Here is a 24540-nt window from a genome sequence, read left to right as displayed (position 1 = left end):
AATGACATGAAGTTGACTATTTCTGAATCTTTCTTGGTATTCTTTACTTTGACCTCTTTACCAGCTGAATATACTTCTTTTACGATCAGTTACAACACACATAATACTGAATGGACATTCAATGAATTCATGTCTAAGTGTGTTGAAGAGGAGGAAAGAATGAAGGGTGAGAAGTTGCAAAGCGCACATATGGTTTCTCACTCTAGGGCTGGTAAAGTTGGCATAAAGAAAAGTTCAATGAAAATGAGTGACAAGAAGAAGTCAACAAGTCAAACTGCTTCTCAAACTGTGCAGACTAACTTAGCTCCTATAAAGTGTTTCTTTTGCAAGAAAAAGAGGCATAAGAAGTCAGACTCCATCAAGTACAAGAATTGGTTAGAGAACAAAGGTAACATGTCATTTGTTTCACTTGAAAGTAATATGTTACATGTTCCTATTAATAGCTGGTGGATTGACTCTGGTGCTACTGCGCATATTGCTAATTCTTCACAGGACTTTCTGAGCAAAAGGAAACCAACTCTACATGAGAGGAGCATTTTCTCAGGAAACAAAATGCGCTCACATGTGAAGGCTGTAGCAGAATGCCAGATTAGGCTTGATACTGGCTTTGTTTCGGATCTTAATGATGTTTTTTTTTCATCTTATAGTAGAAACTTAATTTTTGTATCAAGACTGGACAAATTTGATTTCTGCTTAAAGTATGAGAATTCAAAGATGTTCATTTATAAAGATCTTGTTGAAATTGGTTCTGGTGATGGTTTATACAAGTTGAATGTGAAGATCCAATCTCCTGAATCGTTGGTTTCTAGTCATTGTATAAGTGACAATAAGCGTAGTACCATAAAAGAAGATTCGTACATGCTATGGCACTGCCGTTTGGGTCATATCTCTGAAAAGAGAATAAAGTGACTCTTAAATGAAGGGATCTTACGATCTCTTGATTTCACAGATAAAGCCATTTATGTAGATTGCATAAAGGCAAAGCAAACTAACATATATAAAGAAGGTGTCGAGCGATGTACTGAAAGATTGGAAATTGTTTACACAGATGTCTATGGACCTTTCCCTCCTTGTTACATAGGCGAAAGGTATTTTGTCACCTTTATTGATGACTATTCTCGGTATTTGTATCTCTACTTGATCTTTGAAAAATCTGATGTGTGTCAAGTTTTCAAGGACTATAACAAAGAAGTAGAGAAACAAACTGGTGAAGTTATCAAGATAGTCAGATCAGATAGAGGTGGTGAATATTATGGTAGGTTTATTGAGATGAGACAAAGGAAGGGACCATTATGACGATTTCTAAAGGAAAAAGGCATTGTGCCTCAATACACCATGCCAGGCAGTGCCTATCAAAATGGTGTAGTTGAAAGAAGAAATCGTACGCTTAAAGAAATGGTTCGAGCTATGATAAAGCTCGCAGGACAGCAGTGCATATACAGAATAGGGTTCATACTAAAGTTGTTCCCACAACTCCTTTCGAATTGTAGACAGGTAGGAAACCTTCTCTCTCTTATATGCATATATGGGGATGTCCTGCTGAAGCTAAGTTGTACAACCCTTACATAAAAGCCTTTGATCCTAGAACAACCAGTGGTTTCTTTATTGGTTATCCAGAAAGATCAAAAGACTATAGGTTTTATTGTCCATCTCATACACCACATATTGTGGAAACAGATAAGGCTAAATTTCTCGAAGATGGTTCATTTGGACTAGATGCATTACAAAACCTCATTTTTGAGGAAATACAGGATACTGAAAGTAGTCCTGCTAAAGAGAATGCAAGTGTGTATGATTATGTTGTCTCTCATGATGACATGAGTGCAAATCATACAGGTAATGCATCAGATCCAGATGAATTAAATGTAGATCATACTGATGAACATGAACAGGATGTAGACATACAAATTGAAAATGATCAATTACCTGTTCGTAGATCTGCAAGAGCCAGGAGATCTGCCATATCATCAGACTATGTGGTATACCTATAAGAGCCTAGTGATTTCATAGATGTTGATGATGACCCTTTCACATTTATTGAAGCTGTTGAAAGTAAATAATACAGGCACTTGATTAATGCCATGAAAGAAGAGCTTGACTCTATAGCTAAAAACCAGACATGGAGCCTTGTGTCATTGCCAAAAGGAGTTAAACCCGTAGGGTGTAAATGAGTCTATAAGACCAAGAGGGACTCTAAAGGCAACATAGAGAGATACAAGGCAAGATTGGTTGCTAAAGGATTCACACAAATGGAGGACATTGACTATAATGAGACATATTCAACTGTCTCTGCTAAAGAGTCAATGAGGATTGTCCTTGGACTTGTAGCTCATTTTGACTTAGAGCTACATTAGAGGGATGTGAAAATGGCTTTCTTAAATGGTGATTTGAATGAAAAGGTATATATGGATCAACATCAAGAGTTTTCTGAGAGTGGTAAAGATCATTTGGTTTGTAGCTTAATAAAGCGATTTATGGACTTAAACAGGCCTCACGTCAATAGTACATCAAGTTTTCCGAAGTCATTACGACTTTTGGGTTTACAGAAAACATCATTGATCGATGTGTGTATCTTAAGACATGTGGGAATAAGTTCATAATTTTGACTTTATATGTGGATGATATTTTACTTGCTTCAAATGATCTACAATTGCTAACAGAGACCAAACATTTTCTCGCATCTCATTTTGAGATGAAGGACATGGGTGAAGCTTCATATGTTCTCGGCATTGAGATTCGTTGAGACAGATCTAAATGTAATTTAAGTCTCTCCCAATCAACATACATCAATAAAGTACTTAAAAGATATGAGATGGAGAATTGTTCTCCTATTTCGGCACCCATAGCTAAATGTGATAAATTGAGCTTAAATGATTGTCCAAAGGACGAATTTGAAAAGGCACAAATGATCAACATTCCGTATGCATCAACGGTTGGTAGCTTGCAGTATGCGTAGATTTGCACTAGGCCAGACATTTCCTTTGCTGTTGGCATGCTTGGTAGATTTCAATCTAATCCAGGCATGGCACATTGGAAGGCCATAAAGAGAGTCATGCGATACTTGCAAGGGACAAAAGATTAAATGTTGACATATCGCAAGGTGGACAATTTAGAAGTGATTGGCTATTCTGACGCCGATCTTGGATGATGCACTAATAGTAGAAAGTCTACTATTGGTTTTGTTTTCCTTCTATCAGGAGGTGTCATCTCATGGGGGAGCAAAAAACAGACTGTAACTGTTGCTCATACCATGGAAGCAGAATTCATTGCATTATATGAGACTACATCGTAGGCAATTTAGATAAAGAATTTTATTTCACAGCTCAAGATAGTAGATTCTATTGATAGACCACTTAAGGTTCACTGTGATAATGAAGCTGCAGTGTCCTTTTCCAATAACAACAAAAGTACTATTTCTTGTAAGCATATAGAACTTAAGTATTTTGTTGTTAAGGAACGGACAGAGAATCAACTAGTGTGTATTCAACACATTGGGACTACAAATATGGTTGCAGATCCTCTTACTAAAGCGCTAGCATCTGGTATGTTTTTTGAACATGTTAAGAGGATGGGTTTGTGTAGTTCAATGTAAGCACACTATTATACAAACGTTTATGAATGTGATCACATACAGTTTGTTGATTCTCATTAAGTTTGTTGTCTATTTATTTTGTATTCTCATTTGTTAATTGAGAAATTTTGTAAGACAACAAAGGTGAGACCTTGGAATGGATCTTAAAGCTAATCCATTCATTTTGTTTACCCTTGATATCGACTTGGACTAGTGGGAGATTGTTGGGATTTTTCCATCTGGATAGTCTTGCGTTGATACAGGTCCATACCCGTTTCAGACCCTTAAGTATAAATACTCGTGTTTTGTGATAGAGTGAGACACATTCAGTTTTTACCATTTGGGTAATCAGTCCCCTAAGTCATACGTGAATTTGTCCCCATCATTGGGCTGCTATGACTAAGGAGAGAAACCCATTGCCGCTGCCGCTATCTCCATTGGGCAACGACTCTATGGGGACTGTAGCTGTTCTACCAACAGCCGCCGACATTCAGTCGGCGGTCGCCTTTATAAGTTCTACTTCCGCCCTATGAAACACATGAATCTATGAATGGTTTTCGATTTCTGCATTTTCGTTTGTGCGCTATCTTGATTCATCGCAAAGCTCCAACAGGGTTTGGACAGAATGCTCTTGGAAGTCTGCCAAACAAGGGCACAGAGGGTTCTCAGGCTGCATCAGTGGTCTAGTGAAAAATAGCTGGTGTGCAATCGCTCAAACAGCAGTCAGTTATTTCAGCAGAACGACATGAAAATGCTTCGGTCAAACCGGCAAAGGTCATCTCCTCCTCTCACTCTTGCGCGTGCACACTATCTATCCAGAGCCTCGATGAGGGATCTGATTTCTGATTACCCTGGTTTTATAGATGTTGGGCAGAGTAATCTCTGCTATGGACCACCAGCAGTGCTGTTTGTCACCTAAAGCGCTATGGTTGGCAAAGGAGGGTTTCTAGCCTATGGTGCCTTAGTCCAGAAACCCTCGTGAGGAATCGTAAATGCCTCTGTTAACTACAACTACTCATGCAAGCTATACTTTCTAGCATAGTGCCAGTTATTTTTTCTAGCATGCTACAGGTGTCCACGATAAGCTTTCTATCTATACATTGATTTCTAATCATTCTAGAATGCCAATAAGTTTCATCATTTGAAAGTTACTTACTTGTTTCACTCGATTTTAATCTCCTACGCTTTGATACCAATGATGGAGTTGCAGCAGCGGAACCACGTCTGTGTCTCCTCAGCAAGTTTACCAGCGGCATCTCTAGGATGAACAGGCACATGTTAAGAGGTAGCAGCAGTAGTGATAGAGAAAAGAAGACAGAAGCAGTGGATTGGAGATATCTGGGTTTGCGTCTATGAGACTCTGACTAGGGCAATCAACTGATAACCCTTAGTTAGGTCGGCTCATAGGTTTTACGGAAGTCCGTGGGCAGGTAGGGCATGTTAGAGATTGGCGGAGAGAAAACAGGCAATGTAAATCTTTGTTTTTATTTAATAAAAATTTTATTTGAAAAGTTTTTTACAATTTCTTTCATAATTGGGCTCTTTTACAGTTACGAGATGTAGATATAAAGTTCAGGGCCACTATTCAACGAATAACACCATTAACATCTGCAAGCGAGAACATGCTGCCTTGGATACTTCATTCAAGAAAATGGCCCAACTTGAGCAAGTAGTAAGAGAGACAGACATCCCACTTCGTGTTAAGACATCACACTTTGTGTTAAGTTCAAGCCTTCGGAGGTAGTGATCTATGGCAGAGGCAATGAGATCCCATGACAACTCCTCCTTCGACTGTTTGTTGTATAGATGGTCTGCTTTGTAAGAAAACTTCGATGGGCAAAACCTTGGCACACCTTGCCTCTGAGGGTTGTAAGCTTAGGCCGACAAAATGAGAAAAATGACATATCGAGCAGAAAGAGGGCCATATATATATATATATATATATATATAGCAGGAAAGAAAGAGCGACTTAAAATCTAAAGTTCATTGTATAAAATTTGAAATCGAAAATCTAAGACCCAAGATCCACGATCCAAAATCTAAGTTTTGAGATCCAAATCTGATATCCATAATCTGAGGTCCAAGTTTTATAATCCGACATCTGAAATTTGAAATCCAAAACCTAAGATCCATGATTCAAAATCTAAAGTTTGAGATCCAAATCTGATATCCGAAATTTATTATCTAAGATCCATGATTCGAGATCAAAAATTCAACATTGTAATTATTGAGATCCAAATCCAAACTCCTTGTTTAAGAGCAGATCAAGTGTGATCAAAATTTAATATGTAAATGATTAAGGCTAGGCTGGTCAAAAGGAGAAGCTGGTTACATACGCCACCTTTGTGTATGTAATTTCATGGATTATTTTAAGTATGCCAAAAAAAAAACTCATGATTAATACAAAAAAAACTTTTTGTATGGATAAAAACAAAAACAAAAACAGTAAAAAGAAGATTTGAGAATTTGATACATTATCTGATACTTACTTATGTTTAGTGTTATCTTATGCAGAAGGCATTACGATTTGCAAATTTAACTTCTAAACAATAATTAGACAAGAAATCTATAATTCATATTGCAACTGATCTTTTCTCATACAATATACAATATAGGCTTAGTAACAAGGTCTATGCTCTGCAATAGACATAATACTAATTTTTGGATAATATCAAGTTTTAGCATAAGTAGCAATTTCAAACATTTATAGGTTTAGCAAAAGGAAATGATAATACTTACAGCGCTTCCATTGCTGTCATACTCCTAGGCTCCTTCAAGATCCTCCCAGAGACATGATTCCCCATCAAGTTCATAAAATAGTCAAATAGGTAAAAACTAAAATCTAAAACATGTCAATAATGATGGTGTCTAGAGTTGTTACTGCTCAATTCAGTACCCCATAATTCAATACAATCACACACACCTTTTCTTAACACCAAATTGTGTCTTGTTTTTTACAATAAAAAAAGCTCATTTTGTTTCTTGTTTTTTACACCAAATTGGTTGAAAGAAACCAGAAGGAGGGTCTGCTAGCAGACAATTACAGGAATAAAAAAAGAAAGGTATAGGACAAGATCAGGAGCCCATGCCTGGTTTAGCCCTCCATGGCTGAAGTAGCTATGAATCAATGAAGGAATTGTCCTTTTTTATTGCTCACCTGCTTTTTATTATCTTTTCTTCTTGAAAGTGAAAATAATCAACATGTTTCCAGATGAAGGGATAACAAGTAAGATGGTACAATTTTTCATGTGACATGTAAGATATTTTAACATAAGGATATTATTTTATAGTGTCGATGGAAGTGAAGCCCTCATGCGAAGGATTTATTAAGTTCATTTTTGAAATTGTGGATAAAAAATGAGTGGAAATTTAGCTTTGTTTAAGCCAAGAAAAACATCCACCATTAGTGATGATTCATTAGCTGGCTTCAAGTAGGTAGAGTTACTTTAGTGCTTTAGGCATGAAAATGCATGAGCGTGGTTCAAATTTCTGATTCCTTTAACCTTGAACACATTTCCAAGATGCCTTCAGTTTTTTTCTTGCTTTCATTTAATTTTCTATATAAAGTTGACCCAAGGATGATATGTAATTAGTGTATGCCTGAATTTCTCTGAAATGAGTAGCTTGTACAAGATTTTAGGGATATTTATTTATTTTTAAGAATTGTAAAATTAGGCCATTGTTGAACACTGAATAGTCATAGTTTGGTTAAACTTGTGTATGTGTAAAGTTGGCTTCAAGGTTATCTGCATTACATTAAACAGTAATAGACATTGAAATGGGTGTTTGCTATTCTATCTGCATCATAATGTTATCTGCAGGTCAACTGATAATTCTTGATGTTCTGTGAAATTTTTTAATCACTTTTTGTTGATGCAATGCATACTTTTGTGTTTTTATTGTTGGATAAGGGCATGGTACCAATAAAATTCCAAGTAGATTTGGTGTGGTACTGTGTCAATGGAGGATGAGATTCTTGTTCCTTTTGGTGGACATAATGGTCATTAGAGAAATGAGATAAGCCCATGGCACAAGTTATCTTAATGGACTTGTTTCATTTGGGGGAACCAAAAATAATGACCTTCCTTTTGTTTCAAATCAAAGAAGAAAAGCACAAATAATCCAAAGGTGCCCAAATAGTATCAATGTCAGTGTCTAGAGTGTCTTGCACAAATATTTGATGCTAACATATCAATATCATATTTACACAACCCAAATTTGTTTTCCATATGATATTGGTAAGGTCTAACCAACAAAAAAACTTATAATTTAATCCAATAAAATTTTTACTTATAGGGTGCATGTGTGTGGTGGGGGTTGGGGGGGAGGGTGGGGGAGGTGTGCAGAATGACCAACATCAATTTCTCTTCTTTAGTTTAAGGTTATATTTATGATCTCAAATGTAGGCATAAATTAGGACCCTTTTGTGGTTCGTTCAGCTACTTCAGTTAAAATGATATGGGATTTGTGATACTTTATCTAATGAATACTTGAAATCTCATCTCACAAACTTGCCAAATTAAGTTCTCTAACTTTTGAGTCCTCATCTTTGTTTTTTTTTTTTCAATATATTTATTTATGTGTTTGCTACAAAATATTATCAGGCTTCAACTCAACAAGCTGCTGGAATCAACAAATGTGACTACTAAGTGCGTGGAGGAGCTCTTGGAGAAGATGCAAAACGATTTGATAAAACATGATGACCTGACCCAGATTGCTGATGATTTTGTAAATCGTAGATTTGTATTACAAATCTTATGATTTTTGTGTTGTATTTACATATTTGGATGTTCCAAATTCTTTCATTATATTGCGAGGAAAAAAACCTTCTTTTTAGTGTATCTAACACTATGCAATAGTAACTAAAAATCTTTAATGGCTTTTCTAATTGACTTTTAGTGGCATTCAAAAGTTATCATAAAATGTCAACAATGACATTTAATAGTTGTCATTGAAAGCCTTTCAATGACATGGTAACAAAGTCATATATCATAGACGAAGCACCATACAAGAAATTTATACTGGTGCTTTTGGGCTGCCATAGTAGTCTAATAGCTGAAATTAAAGAACACCACTGAAAGCTCCTTCCATGCCTTTAGAACCACATTAAAACATCTACCATGGCATCACTCAAACCTAGTCAATCGCAATTAAAAAACGCTGCAGAATGTGTCCAATTATGGCTTTACATTATCGTGCCATGGAATAATATAAGTGTCATGACATTCATTGGCATTTCAAGTGGCGTTCATTATGCCCCACAAAAGGCATTCAGTGACACTTTCTAAATGATGTTGAAAATTGTGTATCTTGCAGTGATGGTAAAAAACAATTGTTACAAGACCATCAATGGCAGTTTATGGTGCAACGACAATTCATGGTGCTTTTAATAACGCCTTGTGGTGCTTTCACAAATGGATTTTAAAATTTTTAACCATCTAGCAACATATGACATCGAGTAATTTCAATCGTGTCAATATCGCAACGAAAATGTGCATTGTTCAAGTAAAATAATGTTTCCTAAGGGACACATACGCCAACTCAAATTTCAGTTGGTAATTTGATCTGAATTATTTTATTGGATTCCACTGGTCACATCAAAGACTTGTATGCAGCTAATTGAAATGTCTAGTGAAAGTCACCTACAATTCGGCTCATCAAAGCTCCATTTCACACATTCAATGAAGGGTTAAGCAATCTCCTTTCAATTATCTTTCTGTCCTAATTACCTCACTGTGTGTGCCTCTTCAACTTCTTTATCCTCAAAAAGATATTTACAGGTTCCTGGAATGAGTGTTTGATGGCCTGGAATCTGATGAATGTTAGAATCAAAATTCCTATATTTTTATCAAATATGAATGATTGAAACAAACAATGAATTTTAATTCCACAATTAATACTTGATTCTAAAAACAAAATTCCTGAATAAAAATTAGATCATAAGAGTTGGATTTTGAATCCAGAATCAAAATTGCCATGTCAAAGTGCTGGAAACAAAGTTTTAGGCCATCAAAGGAAGAAACAAATCAGAATCAATCATTTCAATTCCAGTTTGAGATGGAATTTTGATCCCATAATCAAAATTATCAACCATCAAATGCCTCCTAATAAACACTTTTTTTTTTTTTAGATTTTGTTTTTTGGAAAGATATTTGGTAAATCCCATATTGGTCCTAAATATTTCCACAAAATTTTGAAAAACATATTAAAATTCATATATTTTAAAACATAAAAGCATAAAAAATATGAAAGTTACGCTTTGAATTGAAAATTAAAATTTCCTTTTTCACGCTATACAACCCCGCAAACACTTTTTAGGCAGTAGCAGAATTAAGTTATCAACCCATTCACAAAAGGGGGATGCACACCTCATCACGATCGGCCTCTTCCTTTGCATGAAACAATTAAACAAAAAAACTAATGGAACAAGTAAAAATAAATTACACAAGTAGAAAGTAAATTAAGGGGTTTTAGTAGACCTCACACACACTCTCTCTCTCTCTATATATATATATATATATATATATCATAGTTGGCAAACTAAAGACTTGGATCGGCTGGTGACTAGGTCACCAGGTAAGTGAGTTGACTTGTCAACTCGGTTGAGTTTTAAAATAACCTGAATCGGGCGAGTCAGGGTCAAGTTAGTACCACTTTAGGAGGAGTCAGGGCTGAGTCAAGAGAGAGTCAGGCCAACCTTGACTCATGGCCAGTTTTTCTAGTGATTTGAGTTGACTCAATTCCCGAGCCAACTCGATGAGTCAACCAACAATGATTATATATAATTATATATATACATATATGTATATATATGTGTGTGTATATATATATATGTGTGTGTGTATATATATATATATATATATGTGTGTGTGTGTGTGTGTGTGTATATTATATATATATATATATGTGTGTATGTGTATATTATATATATATATATATATATATATATATATATATATATATATATATATACCAGACCCATTAAAATTAATTATTGAAGTATTTGTCAGTGATCTAACCTTATACTTATGATTTATATGATTTTAAGAGTGATTAATTTTTGTAGAAACATAATTAAATTAGTCATTTTTTTTTTACTTTCATAATGCTTTTACTCTTCAACTGATGGCCCACTGTGTTTACACTTTTTTGCATGGTTAAGTAGGCCAAAGGGACACAGCATGAATCCGACGTTTTCCTGCTACCTTCTTTTGCTTTTGATAATGCATATTTTTTTCATCATTTGCTTGTTGCCACTGAATTAAATTAACTGAGTTATGTAGTGTGTATCGACTTTCTTTCCCTTATGTGTGCTTTTCTCATTCTCTCTCATATATTTATTCCTGCAGATGAGGAAATGTCTATTCGTTTTGACATGAACATATGGTCTTTGACTTCTGGTATAGATGTTGAAAGATCTCCAACTAGCTTCCCTACCAACACATGTTATCTGTGTCTATGTTGAAATTTTCGTAACCTCTTGATGGTGTTGTATTTTTTCTGTTAGTTCTTATTTTCACTTTGGGCAATGAGCATGGAATTGTTGTTGAGCAGAAATATTTAGAACTCCTAGCCGGCAACTCAGAGTAGTCCTTACCTATGAAGACGAGGAAGTAGACTGGAAGGTAGTTGGATATGCACCAGGGGAATGATGAAATAAATTCGAGATACATACTCCAATTCAATTAGCAAACTTCATTTCTAATCAATATTTGTTGATCATATTGTTTGTGCAGTATGTTCTTGAGCACTATAAGGAGGCTTAAAATCGGTAAACAGCTGTTATCCACTAAAGTCTTCTTTTAAAGTCAAGAGCTTCAATGGAATTTCATCCTACCTCTGGCTATGTACAAGTTTGAGTTGGCTTCCTAGCTGCACTACCCCCCTTGAGTTCATTTACCCTATAGCTTCTGATATTGTAACACTAAATAATGGAAGAGCTTCATCTCTTTGTTACATGTGGAAACACTAGGTACAACAGAGTAAATAAATTATCTTCTTTTTGTTAAAGGTGTTTTGAGCCCAATATAACAAAAGAAGATTTTTTTTTTCTGAGCTTCACTAAATTATTTTAATAGAGCTAGCTACTTGAAAAATTATTTTACTCCTTGGTGTGATCACTCCTATGTCAGCCAACTGGGGCTAATAATGTTCTAGACTACTGACCAAGAATGAATTTGAACTAGCTTCGATGGGTGTTTTAAGTTATAAATGGATGATCTAGGCTCCAAACTTTTATCTTACATGGTCATGACTAGACATGCTTAGTCATGCATGCTGTTTGTCATTTATGGAAATGGTTTCTATGCTGCAAAAATATGGTTTTCTTGTGGTCATGCTGATTATATCAGTATATGATGTTGTGTAACATGCTTTTATTTGGTGGTCTACTACTCATGGCCTTGTCAATAGAAAATTTAGAGGAGGCAATTTTTGTAAATTAAGGCAAGGTACTTGATTTATGTACCTCCTCCTTGTTTGATTGTTGTTGTCTGATATTATCAAATACCATGGTTGCAACCTTGAGTCTGTTTATCTCGAGTTTGGCATTCCTGAGCATACTATTTCCATAATCTGTTAAAAATGTGTTTTGCGTAATGGTTATATTTGTTGAACTATAATTAATTGCACTCAATGTTAAGCTCAAATTAACTTCTAGAGGCTTCATCAAAGACATGGTTTTTGTCATCCAAATGTTTAAAGAGTTAAAACCTGGTTTGGATATTGTCATCTAAACAGACAAACCAGGTTTTGAAACCTTGTTTAGAAAGTCAGGATCAAACTTTGAAAGAACTAAGATAATGAAATTAATACAAAAATTATTACAAACTCACACTTAAATTCTTTTTCTTTTTATTGTTAGCATATATTATTAGAAAACACAAGAAAGAAGCGACACAAAAGGGAGCAACTGCAAATTTACGTGGTTCGGCACTTGGGCCTACATTCACAGAGGAAGATGAGGCTGCTATTTCATTATCCTTGCTTGCTTACAATCAAGAAGAGAAAGGGGGTTTTATACATTTTGAAAGGGACGAAAATCATGGAACGGTTAATTGATCTTTCCAAAGAATAAATAAGTTTTCCTTCCTTCTCATCGCAACTTTCCTTCTTTCTCACCGTAACAGCAAAATATTGCTGATCTTGATTGTTTTTGGCAACACCAATCCTCTTCCACAAATCTCGCAACAATCTCCCCCTCAAGTTGGAGGACAGATATTAATCTGTCCCAACTTGTTTGCAATGCTTTGATGCTGCTCACATGCAAGACTCTTGGTGAAAATAACAGCCAACTGATTTTCTCTTTTAACATGACAAGTTTCGATAGTCCCATCTTGAATTTTTTCTCTAACGAAGTGACAGTCAACTTCAATGTGTTTGGTCCTTTCATGAAAGACTGGATTTGTCCCGATATAGATTGCAGCCATATTGTCGCATATAAGCTTTATAGGGTCTTGCACATCAATATTCATATCCTTGAGAAGGGCTTTAATCCACACAAGCTCACATGTACATCCAGCCATAGCTTTGTATTCTCCTTCAGCACTTGATCGAGCAATTACAGATTGTTTTTTGCTTCTCCAAGTTACAAGATTTTCTCCAACGAAGGTACAGAAACTAGATGTGGATCTTCGATCATTTGGATCCCCTACCCAGTCTGCATCAGCATAACCCACGACATCTAGTGGCAGATCGCGTTTCATTAAAATCCCTTTTCCAGGGCATCTTTTCAAATACCTCAAGATTCTATGGGCAGCTTCAATATGAGTTGATCTAGGAGAATGCATAAACTGGCTAATGAGGCTTACAACATATGATATGTCAGGTCTTGTAACAGTTAGATATATGACCTTACCAACGAGTTTCTGAAAGCTTTGAATATTTTCGACTAGTTTTCCTTCATCTTTGTTTAATTTACAATTAGCTTCAAGTGGTGTCTCTGCTGGTTTAGCTCCCAAGCATCATGTTTTTTTCAACAGATCTAACATATATTTCCTTTGGCAAAGAAATACTCCTTTGTTTGAGTGTGCAACTTCAATCCCTAAAAAGAGTCATAGTATTCTCAAATCTTTGTTTTCAAATAGTTGATTTAGATAGTCTTTAATGCGTGGCATAAGATCAATATCATCACCTGTCATTATTATGTCATCCACATAGACTAGGAGAATGCAAATTTTAGAATTCCTCAAAGACGTAAACATAGTATGATCAGCACTGCTTCTTTTGAAGCCCATTTTTGAAAGTGTATCACTGAGACGAGAGAACCAAGCTCGCGGTGACGGCTTCAAACCATATAGAGTCTTTTTCAACATACATATGTACCTATGCTCATTCTTTATGTCTTTTGGTGCCTCCATATAGACTTCTTCGTTGAGTTCACCGTGAAAAAAAGCATTTTTCACATCAAGTTGAGTCAGAGGTCATTTCTTGTTTACTGCTACTGAGATTAATGTTCGCACAGAACTGATCTTTGCAACAGGAGGAAAGCTTTCAGTATAGTCAATACCTTCGGTTTGAGTGAATCCTTTGGCGACCAAGTGAGCTTTGTAGCGCTCTACTCTTCCATCGCTGTTATATTTGATTCGATAGATCCACTTGTATCCAATCAGCTTCTGGCCATCAGGTAGAGGAACTAGATCCCACATCTAATTTTTTTTCAGTGTCGCAGGCTCCTTCCATTGCATTACGCCACTTTGGATCAGATTTTGAGTCCTCATAAGCTTTTGGCTCATGTTGGGAGTATGAGTTTAGGATAGGATTTATAGTGAATGGGCAGATTTTCGAAAGATAGGTCTTGGTCTATGGAATGGTTTTTATTTGCTGTAAGATAGGTGTAATGGTCACTAAATTTTGTTGGTGCTCTAGTAGGTCGGGTGGATCATCTGGTGGAATTTTCTGGTTGGCTTGAGTTGCTAAAGTTGGAATTTGGTTCAGTGGAAAGAGTGCTAGGATTGATATTGGTATCGGGTTGTTGAGTTGTTAGTGGTGGAAGTATATCATTTGAGACGGTTTTGTAAGGTTCAAAGTGGGGCTCAACCATCGGCAATACAGATTGCTTGCTAACATTAGGAGTTTCATAGCTTGCTTCAACTGTTGGCAGTGTGAGCTGCTTGATGGGATTAGCAACATTCATCTCCCCCTGTCTTAGATGATCAAAGAAGGATTCCTATTCAAAAAATTTCACATCACGAGATATAAGTAACTTTCTAGTGACTAGATCATATCATTTATACTCATTCTTTCTGCTAGAATAGCCGAGGAAGATGCTTTTGATGGCATATTTTTCAAATTTGTTCCTTAATTTCTTTTGTATATGAACGTAACACTTGCATCCAAAAACTTTAAGATCCTTTTTAGAAACTTTTCTATTGAGAAGAAGTTCTATAGGAACTTGATTTTCAATGCTGGAACTTGGTGTCCTGTTGACAATATAACAAGCTGTAGCAATTGCGTCATTCCAGAAATGAAAAGGAACATGCATGTGAGTCGTAAGAGATCGAACAATATTCAACAATTGCATATTTTTCGTTCAGCCACCCCGTTCTGTTGTGGGGTACCTGCACAAGAATACTGAGGTTGTATTCCTTCTCTTTCTAGAAAGGTTTCAAGAGCATCATTCACATATTCTCCTCCATTGCCGGAGCGAAGTTTTTAAATTTTAACTCCATATTGAGTAGGCACCATATTGAAAAAATCTTTGAATGCACTAAAACCTTCACTCTTATATTTAAGAAAAAACAACCAAGTCATCCGAGTCTTATCATGAATAAAGGAGACATAATATCTAAATCCAGAGTATGACGCTTCTGGGGCTGGTCCTCAAACATCAAAATGAACTAAATCAAAAATATCCTTTGATTTTTTGGCAGAAGATTGAAAAGGTAATCTCATCGACTTATAAAATTCACAAGCATCACATGATTTATTTTCAACTGTAAGATTTGGAATAAGACGAGTTAAACTTTGATCAGAGATGTGACCAAGTCTGGCGTGCCAGGTCCAGTAGTGAGAGATATGACCAAGTCTGGCATGCCAGGTCCAGTAGTGAGAATGTCGATCTTGCTGATCATTCACCATGAGGCTGCAACAATTTTCGTCCATCACGTACAACCCATTCTGTTGATGTCCTCTACCAATCTCTCGTTTTGTCACACAATCCTGAAATATCACATCCTTTGAGGAAAAAACAACCAAACAGTTATGAGACTTGGTTAATTTGCTTATTGGCATGAGATTTGCTGACAATTTTGGAATATATAAAACTTGATATTTCTACCCTTTCTTAAAGAGTATTGTTTCTCTGTGTCCTTTAGCAGTAATGGGTGATCCATCAACTGTAAAGACTGGTCGTTGTCTTGTTTTGTCAAGATTAGTCAGTTGTGTTAAATCACTAGACATATGATGAGTGGCCTCTGTATCAACGATCCAAGTAGGACAATTTAAAGTAGCGGCCAAAGCAAAGTTATTACCTTCTGAATTGCTGATGGACTGAGATAATATTAAATTGGTCTTTGCGAACTTTTGAAAAAATTTCTCAAGATCGTTCTTGGTGACAAAGTTGGCTGAATCAAGATTGGTGGAAGACACAGAATTGGTGGAGGACGTCGCTTTGTCTCTTGTTGGTCCCCCAACTAGCTCCCAGCATTTTTGACGAGTGTGACCAGACTGCTTGCAGTGGGTGCATCTAAATTTATTTCTTCCTTTTTGATAGCTGAAGTTGGTGTTGGGAGGTTTGTTGGTGTTTAGAATTTTTTGATCCCCTTTGACAAAATCGGCTTGAGCAATGCACGTCATTTTTTCATGGCTTTCTTCAGAAATTTCAGTGTTGGAGTTCATAACCTGTCTTCGTGTAGCCTCTTTTTGTAACATTTGATAGACATTGTTGAAGTTAAGCAGCGGAGTGGTAATGAGGATTTGACTCCTAATACCTTCATAATCTGCTCCTAAACCTGCCAACAACTTAAAGATTTTGTCTTCCTCAAATTAGATCTTGTATGTATCGGGATCAGTTGTAGCAGGCCTATATTGTAGAAGTTCATCAAATCGGCTTTTGAGTTCTCCTATGTAGAGATTCAATGGCTTGTCACCCTTTATAAGATTTGCAATCTCAACTTGAATTTGATAGACCCGTGCAAGGTTATTTTGTTCGGAAAAGAGTTGTTTTAACTCATCCCAAATCTACTTGGCAGTTTCTTGATACATATATAAATTTGAAATAGAGGGTTCCCAAATCTACTTGGCAGTTTCTTGATACATAAACAAATTTGAAATAGAGGGTTCCATAGAATTAATGAGCCATGACATCACCATATCATTTTCAGATTGCCAATCGTCAAATTTAGATTCTAACTTGTCAAGAGGATTGATCTTCCCGTTTATATATCCAACCTTGGATCAGCCGCTTGAAAACAATCGACCCGCCTTAGTCCAACTTAAGTAGTTGGTGCCATTCAAGAGAGTATTGGTGATTTTCAGAAGCTGGCTGCTTTGCTCGTTGTGCTGAGGCATCTTAAATTTTCTATAGTCTATTGCTGATTGTTTGCCATGGAATAATAGAAAAACAAGGAACCAAACACAGCTCACAAAGTTGCAAAATAAGATTGCCGATAATACAGCAATCAGCAAACATGGGAAGACGTAGATAAGTAGCAGCCAATCAATCCCTTGTTTCAGAATTCATAGGAATGGATATCCACGATCCATCATGCTCACAATAATCTCAAAGCAAGGGAGATGAGAAGAAAAATCACCCGATAATGAAGGAATTGAAGTTCCTTTTAGAAAACCAAGATGGCGATGAAGACCTCTCCCCGGATCCCAACAGCAGCAGCCGACACTTAGTTTGAAGTCCCTAGAAAGTGTCCTCGATTTCAAAGAAGGAGAGGTACTCCGAGCACGTCGGCTCCAGCACCCCTGTCTACCTCACCGCGGTCCTCGAGTACCTCGCAGCTGAGGTGCTCGAGCTTGCTGGAAACACAGACAGGGAAGAGAGGAGGTGCGAGGAAGAAGTCTCTGTGCCAGTTGGTGAAGGCGAGCCTTCAGTTCCCCATCGGCAGGATTGGGAGGCCAAGACCTTAATGGGAAGGCGGCAAGAAAAAAATCGACTAAGAGAACAGGTGGTGGTCGACAACATTTATGGCAGTAGTTAGAAAACAGGGGAGGCACGAACAGGTGAAGTGTTGTTTGCTGCCTTCTTCCTCCTCCTGCTTGTCACTGCCAATGCCTGGATCCCCAGCATCTACACCGGTAGGCAGAGGGAGAGCGCTCGCCCACGCTTCCTTCTACGGTGGCAGCGTCAAAAAATAGGCTGCATTAGAAAACAGTTAAGGCGGTGGTTTGGTATCTCCCTTTTACAGGACTCACGACCTGCCTCCAAGCTGCAGAAGAAATATAGTAACAACTTCACATGACCTGCTCTGATACCATATTAGAAAACACAAGAAAAAAGCAACACAGAAGGGAGCAACTGCAAATTTACGTGGTTCGGCACTTGGGCCTACGTCCACGGAGGAAGAAGAGGCTGCTATTTCATTATCCTTGCTTGCTTACAATCAAGAAGAGAAAGGGGTTTTATACATTTTGAAAGGGACGAAAATTAGGGAACGGTTAATTGATCTTTCCAAAAAATAAATAAGATTTTCTTCCATTCTCATTGCAACTTTCCTTCTTTCTCACCGTAACAGCAAAATATTGCTGATGTTGATTGTTTTTGGCAACACCAATCCTCTTCCACAAATCTCGCGACATATATATCTTGAGAAAGTTGATAAGAAGGCCTCTTACATTTGACAAAAGATGATAAAGAGGCCTCTTAATTTTCACAACTTTGATGACATATAGGAAGCCATCGGACCCACTTGTCTGTGTTTTGATTAGGTGCATATATGCTGGAATTCATGAACCAAAACTCACTAATTGGATGGCTATGTGGACTAAATGTATCTGTACATTTGAAAGTTCAAGGACATGGAGGGCTAGTTTGTTGAAAGTCTCTGCTGTAATATCGATGATGCACACTGTACTGCATAAGTTAGATTAAGGATTTGAAGTAGAGAAAAAGAGGATAGTGTATGTGACTTGATTATTCGTTCAAAAAAGAAAGTACAATAAAGTGGAACTTCATATATCACACACAACTATAGAATGAAGATGACAGTCAGTTGCTCCACAAATCACAGCACCCCCATCTCTTGCGTTTAGAAAATAAGAGAGAGCATTTTGAGTTATAACCTCTCCTGGAATCAACACTGGGATCCCTGGAGGGAATGTGCATATAAGCTCCCCACATATCTCACCAAGGCTTTCCTCAACATTGATCCTCCTTTTGTTTGCAAAAAAGGCCTCCCTTGGACTCAGTTTTAGGGTAATCTCTCCAAAAGGAGAACACTCATAATGGTTGATCATGGCTTGGGCTGAGTTGTCTAATCCATGCACAGCAGTCATATCCTTTATGCCATTCACAACCCTTTGAATATGCTCTCTCCATGTGCCTAAGCTGACTACAAATGTTAATGATTTCTGTGATCGCAATTCGGGAATGATGTCATATTCCTCACGTAGGATCTTATATGCATCATATCCAGTGACTCCTACTTTCCATGTAGAAATTGTCACACGCAATGGATCCTTCTTGGGCATGCCTTCAAAATCAGCTGACTCCAACACTGATGAATTGGGTATCAATGTTTGAACTTCATCTGCCAATTGGTGAGCCAAATGGATTGATGTATCCAAAATGGTATATGGGTTCTTACTAAGCTGTGCTCTTGTAGCATCTAGAGAGGCAAGAAGCAGGTAACTGGGACTGGTGCTCTGAAGGGTCTGTATGCATCTGGATATTCTCTCCCTGTCTACGATGCTACCTGATAAGTGCAACATTGATGACTGTGAAAGGGAGCACAGAACCTTGTGGGTGGATTGGATAACAAGATCTGCCCCTTGCTCTAGTGCAGTGCTCGGAAGTCGGCAGTCGAACTTGAAATGAGCACCATGAGCTTCATCAATAATCACTGGAATATGCTGCTTGTGACATAGTTCAATGATCTTCTCCAGATCACTACATATCCCATGGTAGGTGGGGGATGTGATCAAAACTGCAGCTGGTTCTTTGCCTTCCTCATGCAATTCATCAATTGCCTTCACCACCTGATGCAGTTTGATCCCATCTGCAATTCCCCATGAGGTGTTGTACTCCGGAATCATGTACTTAGGCAAAGCACCTGATAAAACCATGCCAGATATTGCTGATATATGAGAATTCCTGGGAAGAATGAGTGTATCCTCCGGCGAACATGTTGACATGATTGACGCTTCTACTCCACATGTTGTTCCTCCAACAAGAAACCATGTTTCTGTTGCTCCAAACAACAGTTCTGCAGCTTTCTTCTGGGCATCAACGATCGCACCCTCGGGAGAAATGAAATTATCAATCTCAGCTAGGTCGTGGAGGAAAGGTCCCTTGCCAATAAGTTGTTCCAGCAGAGGTGGTGCGGCCATACCCCTATTATGGCCTGGAAATGTAAATCCAGCTGCATTCCTTTCGGCACGTGCCTTCAATGCACTAACAAATGGAGCGGTACTTTTGTCTTCCTCAATTGGCTGAAACTGAGAGTTTTCACTATCCAAAGAGTGAATCGCTTGTTTGATTGGGCATTTACCATTAGATCGGAGACCCTCCTGCTATATATGTGAAAGTCACCAAATCAGCATGCTAACAATTCAGCACATATAACCATAAAGTTTAATTCTCCAAAAGAATAATAAATTTGAATTCTAAAGGTACCAGGAGATATGATCTTGTTTCAAATTATGATTTGTTTGGCTATTTTCATATATGGGAGATCGAAGTTCCACAGACTTCATCTCTCACGATTTACCATGTATGCTACGATAATAGGGAATTGCATGTAATTCTTAAACTACAAGTCCACGTTCAGTAGATTTTAAATTCTTGCACATGTTAGAGTTCATGAGAAAAAAAAAAGAAAAAAGAAAATTTGGATCACCTTGTTTTTAATTTGTGGTAGATGTATCTTTCTTTGATTGATTAAATAAAATCGGCACTTTCATGCCATAATTCCTTCTTGCCTTATTCTATCGATTTTTCCGGGTTGATTCATATGAAAAACTATAGAGGCAGTTTGGCATCACTAACATTAGAATCCTATCAACCTTCCCCATAAAACGGGATAAATTCATCGAACACCATCATAAGTTTTCCAGCTCTACTTTTTGAGGGCAGATTCATGGGAAATGACAATATGTTACTGTTGCTAAAATGATCCTATATCACATCTACATAGTTCTAATAAAATGTTTGTTGGAGGGTAGGTCACTGGCCTTTATTAACAAAAAGTTTATCAGAATGTGCATCAAAAATCGATCCCAACATGCCGGATCTTTTATTAAGAGCGTTTCATTTAATCGAAAGTAAAATATCGAGATTTCAAGGGCCTTACCACCTCCCTTCCAACACCACGTATTATAGTTTTCAAAAATTTTAATTTTATCTTCACAAAAATTTAAAAGGAAAACTCAGCTCCTTTAAAAAAAAGAGAAAACCTATAAAAAATTAAAAAAATATAGAACTATGGGTTCAAAAAAAAATCTTGGCCCCGCCCTATACTTATTGATGGTTTTGCAGTTGCTCAGGTCTTGTTGGAGGCACAAAGTTTGGTCTTCTAACAATCATCTAGTCACTTTTGACCCATGGACTGAGGCTGCCCTAACATGTGTTGCAACCTGTGGACTGAGGCTGTCGTCCGACCCCCAACTGGTAAAGGAAGAGGTGAACCTATGGTTACCATTCCTCTAACTGTAGATGGTGGATACACTGCACTCTACTTGATGGGTGTTTCACTTTCTACCTTAGTTTCAAAGCAGTCATAGACCCTCACTGCGAGGGAAAAAAGAAAGGAGGGTGGGGGTAGTTTCAACCTTTCATAGAATTGTCAAAGGAAGAGCAGAATATGTCAGCAAGTGGATCCATATTCTGTGACTAATCGGTTACACGCATTACAGAAAGATGGGAGATGATTCTCATGTTTAAGATTGAGCCTGCACTTATATTACTTGGGTCAAATATATTCCCTGAGTTTAGGAATGGAAATTTGTAAACTTTAGTCAAGTTTAAATTCGACCCCTACCCACATGACTCCTAAAGTCAGATCACAGTTTATGTTAGTCCAATAAAGTTTGGGAAAAGCTAGATCTTACCTTATATTTCAAAAAGAACGCCTGTCGTTTCATATAATCTGGTCTTTGGGTCTTTACACAGATTTGAGCATTTTCGGTTCATAATTGGTAGAATCGAATTTTTTTTGTCAGAAAAGCGAGTGACAATTGGTGTAGCCATTTCACGAGCCCTCGTGCACTCACACACACACACACACCCCTATTTCACGAACACAAGACCAACAGAATTCAAACATGCTGGATGCCCAATATTGTCACATAACTAAAAATAGTTGTTACAAGAACATTAACGAAAGCTTATGGTGCGGAAACAATTCATAATGTTTTTAGTTAAACACAAGCATAAGAGAATTCAAATATGCCACATTCCCAACCTTGTCATATAGTTAAAAGTAATTGTTACAAACATGGAATTTTATGGACTATAGAGCACCCCCCTCCTCCCCGCGCGCAAAGAGTAGAACACTTTTTTTGTTTTCAGATTTTATTTTTTGAAAGATATTGGTAAACCCCATATTGGTCCTAATTCTTAAACATATTAGAAGTCATACATTTGAAAACATAAAAGCATAGAAAATATGAAAAGTAGGCATCAAAATAAAATTGATTAATTTCCTTTTGCTCACTAAACAACCCTGGAAACGCTTTTTTAGACAGTAGCAGAATGAAGTGATCAACCCATTTACAAAAGGGGGAGATGCACACCTCGTTATGATCGGCTTCTTCCTTTGAGCATGAAACAATTAAATTGAAAGAACACCTGGAACAAGTAAAAAATAAATTACACAAGCAGAAAGTAAGTTATGTGGTTTTAGTAGACCACCCCCCCCCCCCACCCCTCTCTCTTTATTCAATGACTCAGCATTTATTTGTCAAATTGACAATATGCTGCCTCGTTTTGTTATTTTAATATTTTTAACACTTTATCTCTCACTGATTTGCCTCCCTTCCTCTCCCTCCTATGCCAATCCATGGATGCTACCAGCCTACCAGCTGTATCTCCCAACACTGGCGGACCCGTCGGTCCTCCACTGATTCCCTGCATGCCTGCCGGTGAGGCATCACCGACACCTTTGCCTGATGCCGGTGGGCCCGGCAGGCCTCTGCCATAGGGCCAGCCGCCATCGGAAAAGGCACCGGCAGCTGCCAGTGCTGGTGGATGAATAAGGGAGGGAGGGCAGAACTTGAGAAAATCATGAAGAGTGGGAAGGTCGGAGAGAGAGAATATGTTAAAAAATATTAAAACATAAGCAAACAAGCCAGCAGCATCTGTGCCGTCATTCATATTATATTATATATACATACATATTATATATATACATATACATGAGACAAAAACCAAACCCACTAAAATTAATTATTAAAGTATTTTTCTGCAATCTAACCTTATACCTATGTTTTTAAGAATGATTTGTTTAGAGACATAATTAAATTGGTCATTTTTTTACTTTCATAATGTTTTTTTTAATAACAAAAAATGAACACCTCTTATAACATCGAAATTCAGTCTCTCTCTCTCTCTCTTTATATATATATATACAAAAACCAAACCCATTATAATTAATTATTAAAGTATTTTCCACAATCTAACCTTATACATATGATTTTAAAAGTGATTTGTTTAGAAACATAATTAAATTAGTCATTATTTACTTTGATAATTTTTTTAAAATAAAAAGTGAACACCTCTTGTAACATCAAAATCTTAATAGTAGAAAACAACAATTTTATACAAAAATAACTTGAATTAAAAATGTTCATATTTTGCTTAATACACTTTTTAACACAACGCTAAGAGGTCTGGTTGTGTGAGAGAGAGAGAGAGAAGCAGAGCACGTCGCAAACCTTTGGAGACCTGGGGCATTAGTGGTACGAGAACTTTTGGGGCTTGATTTGGTTGAGAAGGGCTGCAGCGAAGGGTTGGGTTCAAAGACACCGGAAGATTGACTGTTTCTTCGGATTCTCCGATAAGGTGGCGCGAGGTGAAGTGGAGGCAGAAAGAGACTATGAAGGAGAAGAGCCATATCTCTTTGCTTGTGATAATTAATCCACTCCTCCTCACCCTCCCCTATGTTGAAGGTGACCCATATAAACGTGCACAATCAATGCAAAGGTGCACGGTTGTGTCGGCGATGAAGGGCGCAGCAAAAATTTTCGGACGTATATTGCATGTGATTGAAGGTACTTTTAGATTTCAAAGGACCACAATATCTAAATAAATAAATGAAAAGCTTGGGGACAACAAATTATGGTCTCCACAGATTCCCTAGCTTGGACGCAGCGCAGATGGAAAAGACTGGCCTGCCTGCTCAGTGACCCAGGTAAGATTTTTTTGACTGAGGGGTACTATGAGTCACTAATTAACGTACTATGAGTCGCTAATTAACGCCAGTCTGCTGTGGGCATTGCATGTGATTGAAGGTAGAAGGTAGGACAACATTCATAGCTCCACTGTAATAAGATTTTGAAGGCCTGGTGTGACCACTGGCCCACACCACTGTACTGCCCATTCATGTTGTGAATCACATTGTTTTATATTCTGTGTTCACAAGCAACCCATTTGGTCATTGAAGATCTGGTAAGAATCTGAACCCCAGCAATGGCAAGAAGTTTTTCTTTTCCCTCAAGGATAAGGGCCGGCCCCTTGCCATGGCTACACATAATGCTGCATTGATGCTTTTGGCAAGTATTGCCTCTGGCTCTTCTCATATGCTTGCTGGCCTAATTATTGGATTGCACAGACTCGAATTCCTGAAGCTTGTCCTCAAGATCTT

General features: G+C 37.4%; 1 protein-coding gene and 1 pseudogene across 1 annotated transcript; both read right to left on the bottom strand.

The window, feature by feature from the left end:
* Positions 1–13275, bottom strand: part of LOC116247519 (alcohol dehydrogenase 1-like) — a 35226-nt pseudogene extending 21951 nt beyond the window's left edge.
* A 5294-nt stretch (positions 13276–18569) lies between these two features.
* On the bottom strand, positions 18570–23801 carry LOC116247518 (uncharacterized). The gene is made up of 3 exons (XM_050076140.1): positions 23612–23801; positions 22472–22526; positions 18570–20251 (listed from the first exon to the last, which is right to left on the bottom strand). Exons 1-3 carry the CDS (start codon positions 23788–23790, stop codon positions 18692–18694), a joined length of 1794 nt encoding a protein of 597 aa, XP_049932097.1. The 5' UTR covers positions 23791–23801; the 3' UTR covers positions 18570–18691.
* Between the last annotated feature and the right edge of the window lie 739 nt (positions 23802–24540).

This window comes from Nymphaea colorata, chromosome 2 (assembly GCF_008831285.2).
Source record: "Nymphaea colorata isolate Beijing-Zhang1983 chromosome 2, ASM883128v2, whole genome shotgun sequence".
Lineage (NCBI taxonomy): Eukaryota > Viridiplantae > Streptophyta > Magnoliopsida > Nymphaeales > Nymphaeaceae > Nymphaea > Nymphaea colorata.
This window is presented reverse-complemented; position numbering and strand designations above follow the sequence as displayed.

Coding starts and splice junctions, on each gene's coding strand:
- LOC116247518 (XM_050076140.1), bottom strand. CDS start 23,790: ATGGCTCTTCTCCTTCATAGTCTCTTTCTGCCTCCACTTCACCTCGCG. Junction 22,527..23,611: donor AATGCCCCAGGTCTCCAAAG/GTTTGCGACGTG, acceptor TACTTGTTCCAG/GTGTTCTTTCAATTTAATTG. Junction 20,252..22,471: donor AAGAAGCCGATCATAACGAG/GTGTGCATCTCC, acceptor TCACATATATAG/CAGGAGGGTCTCCGATCTAA.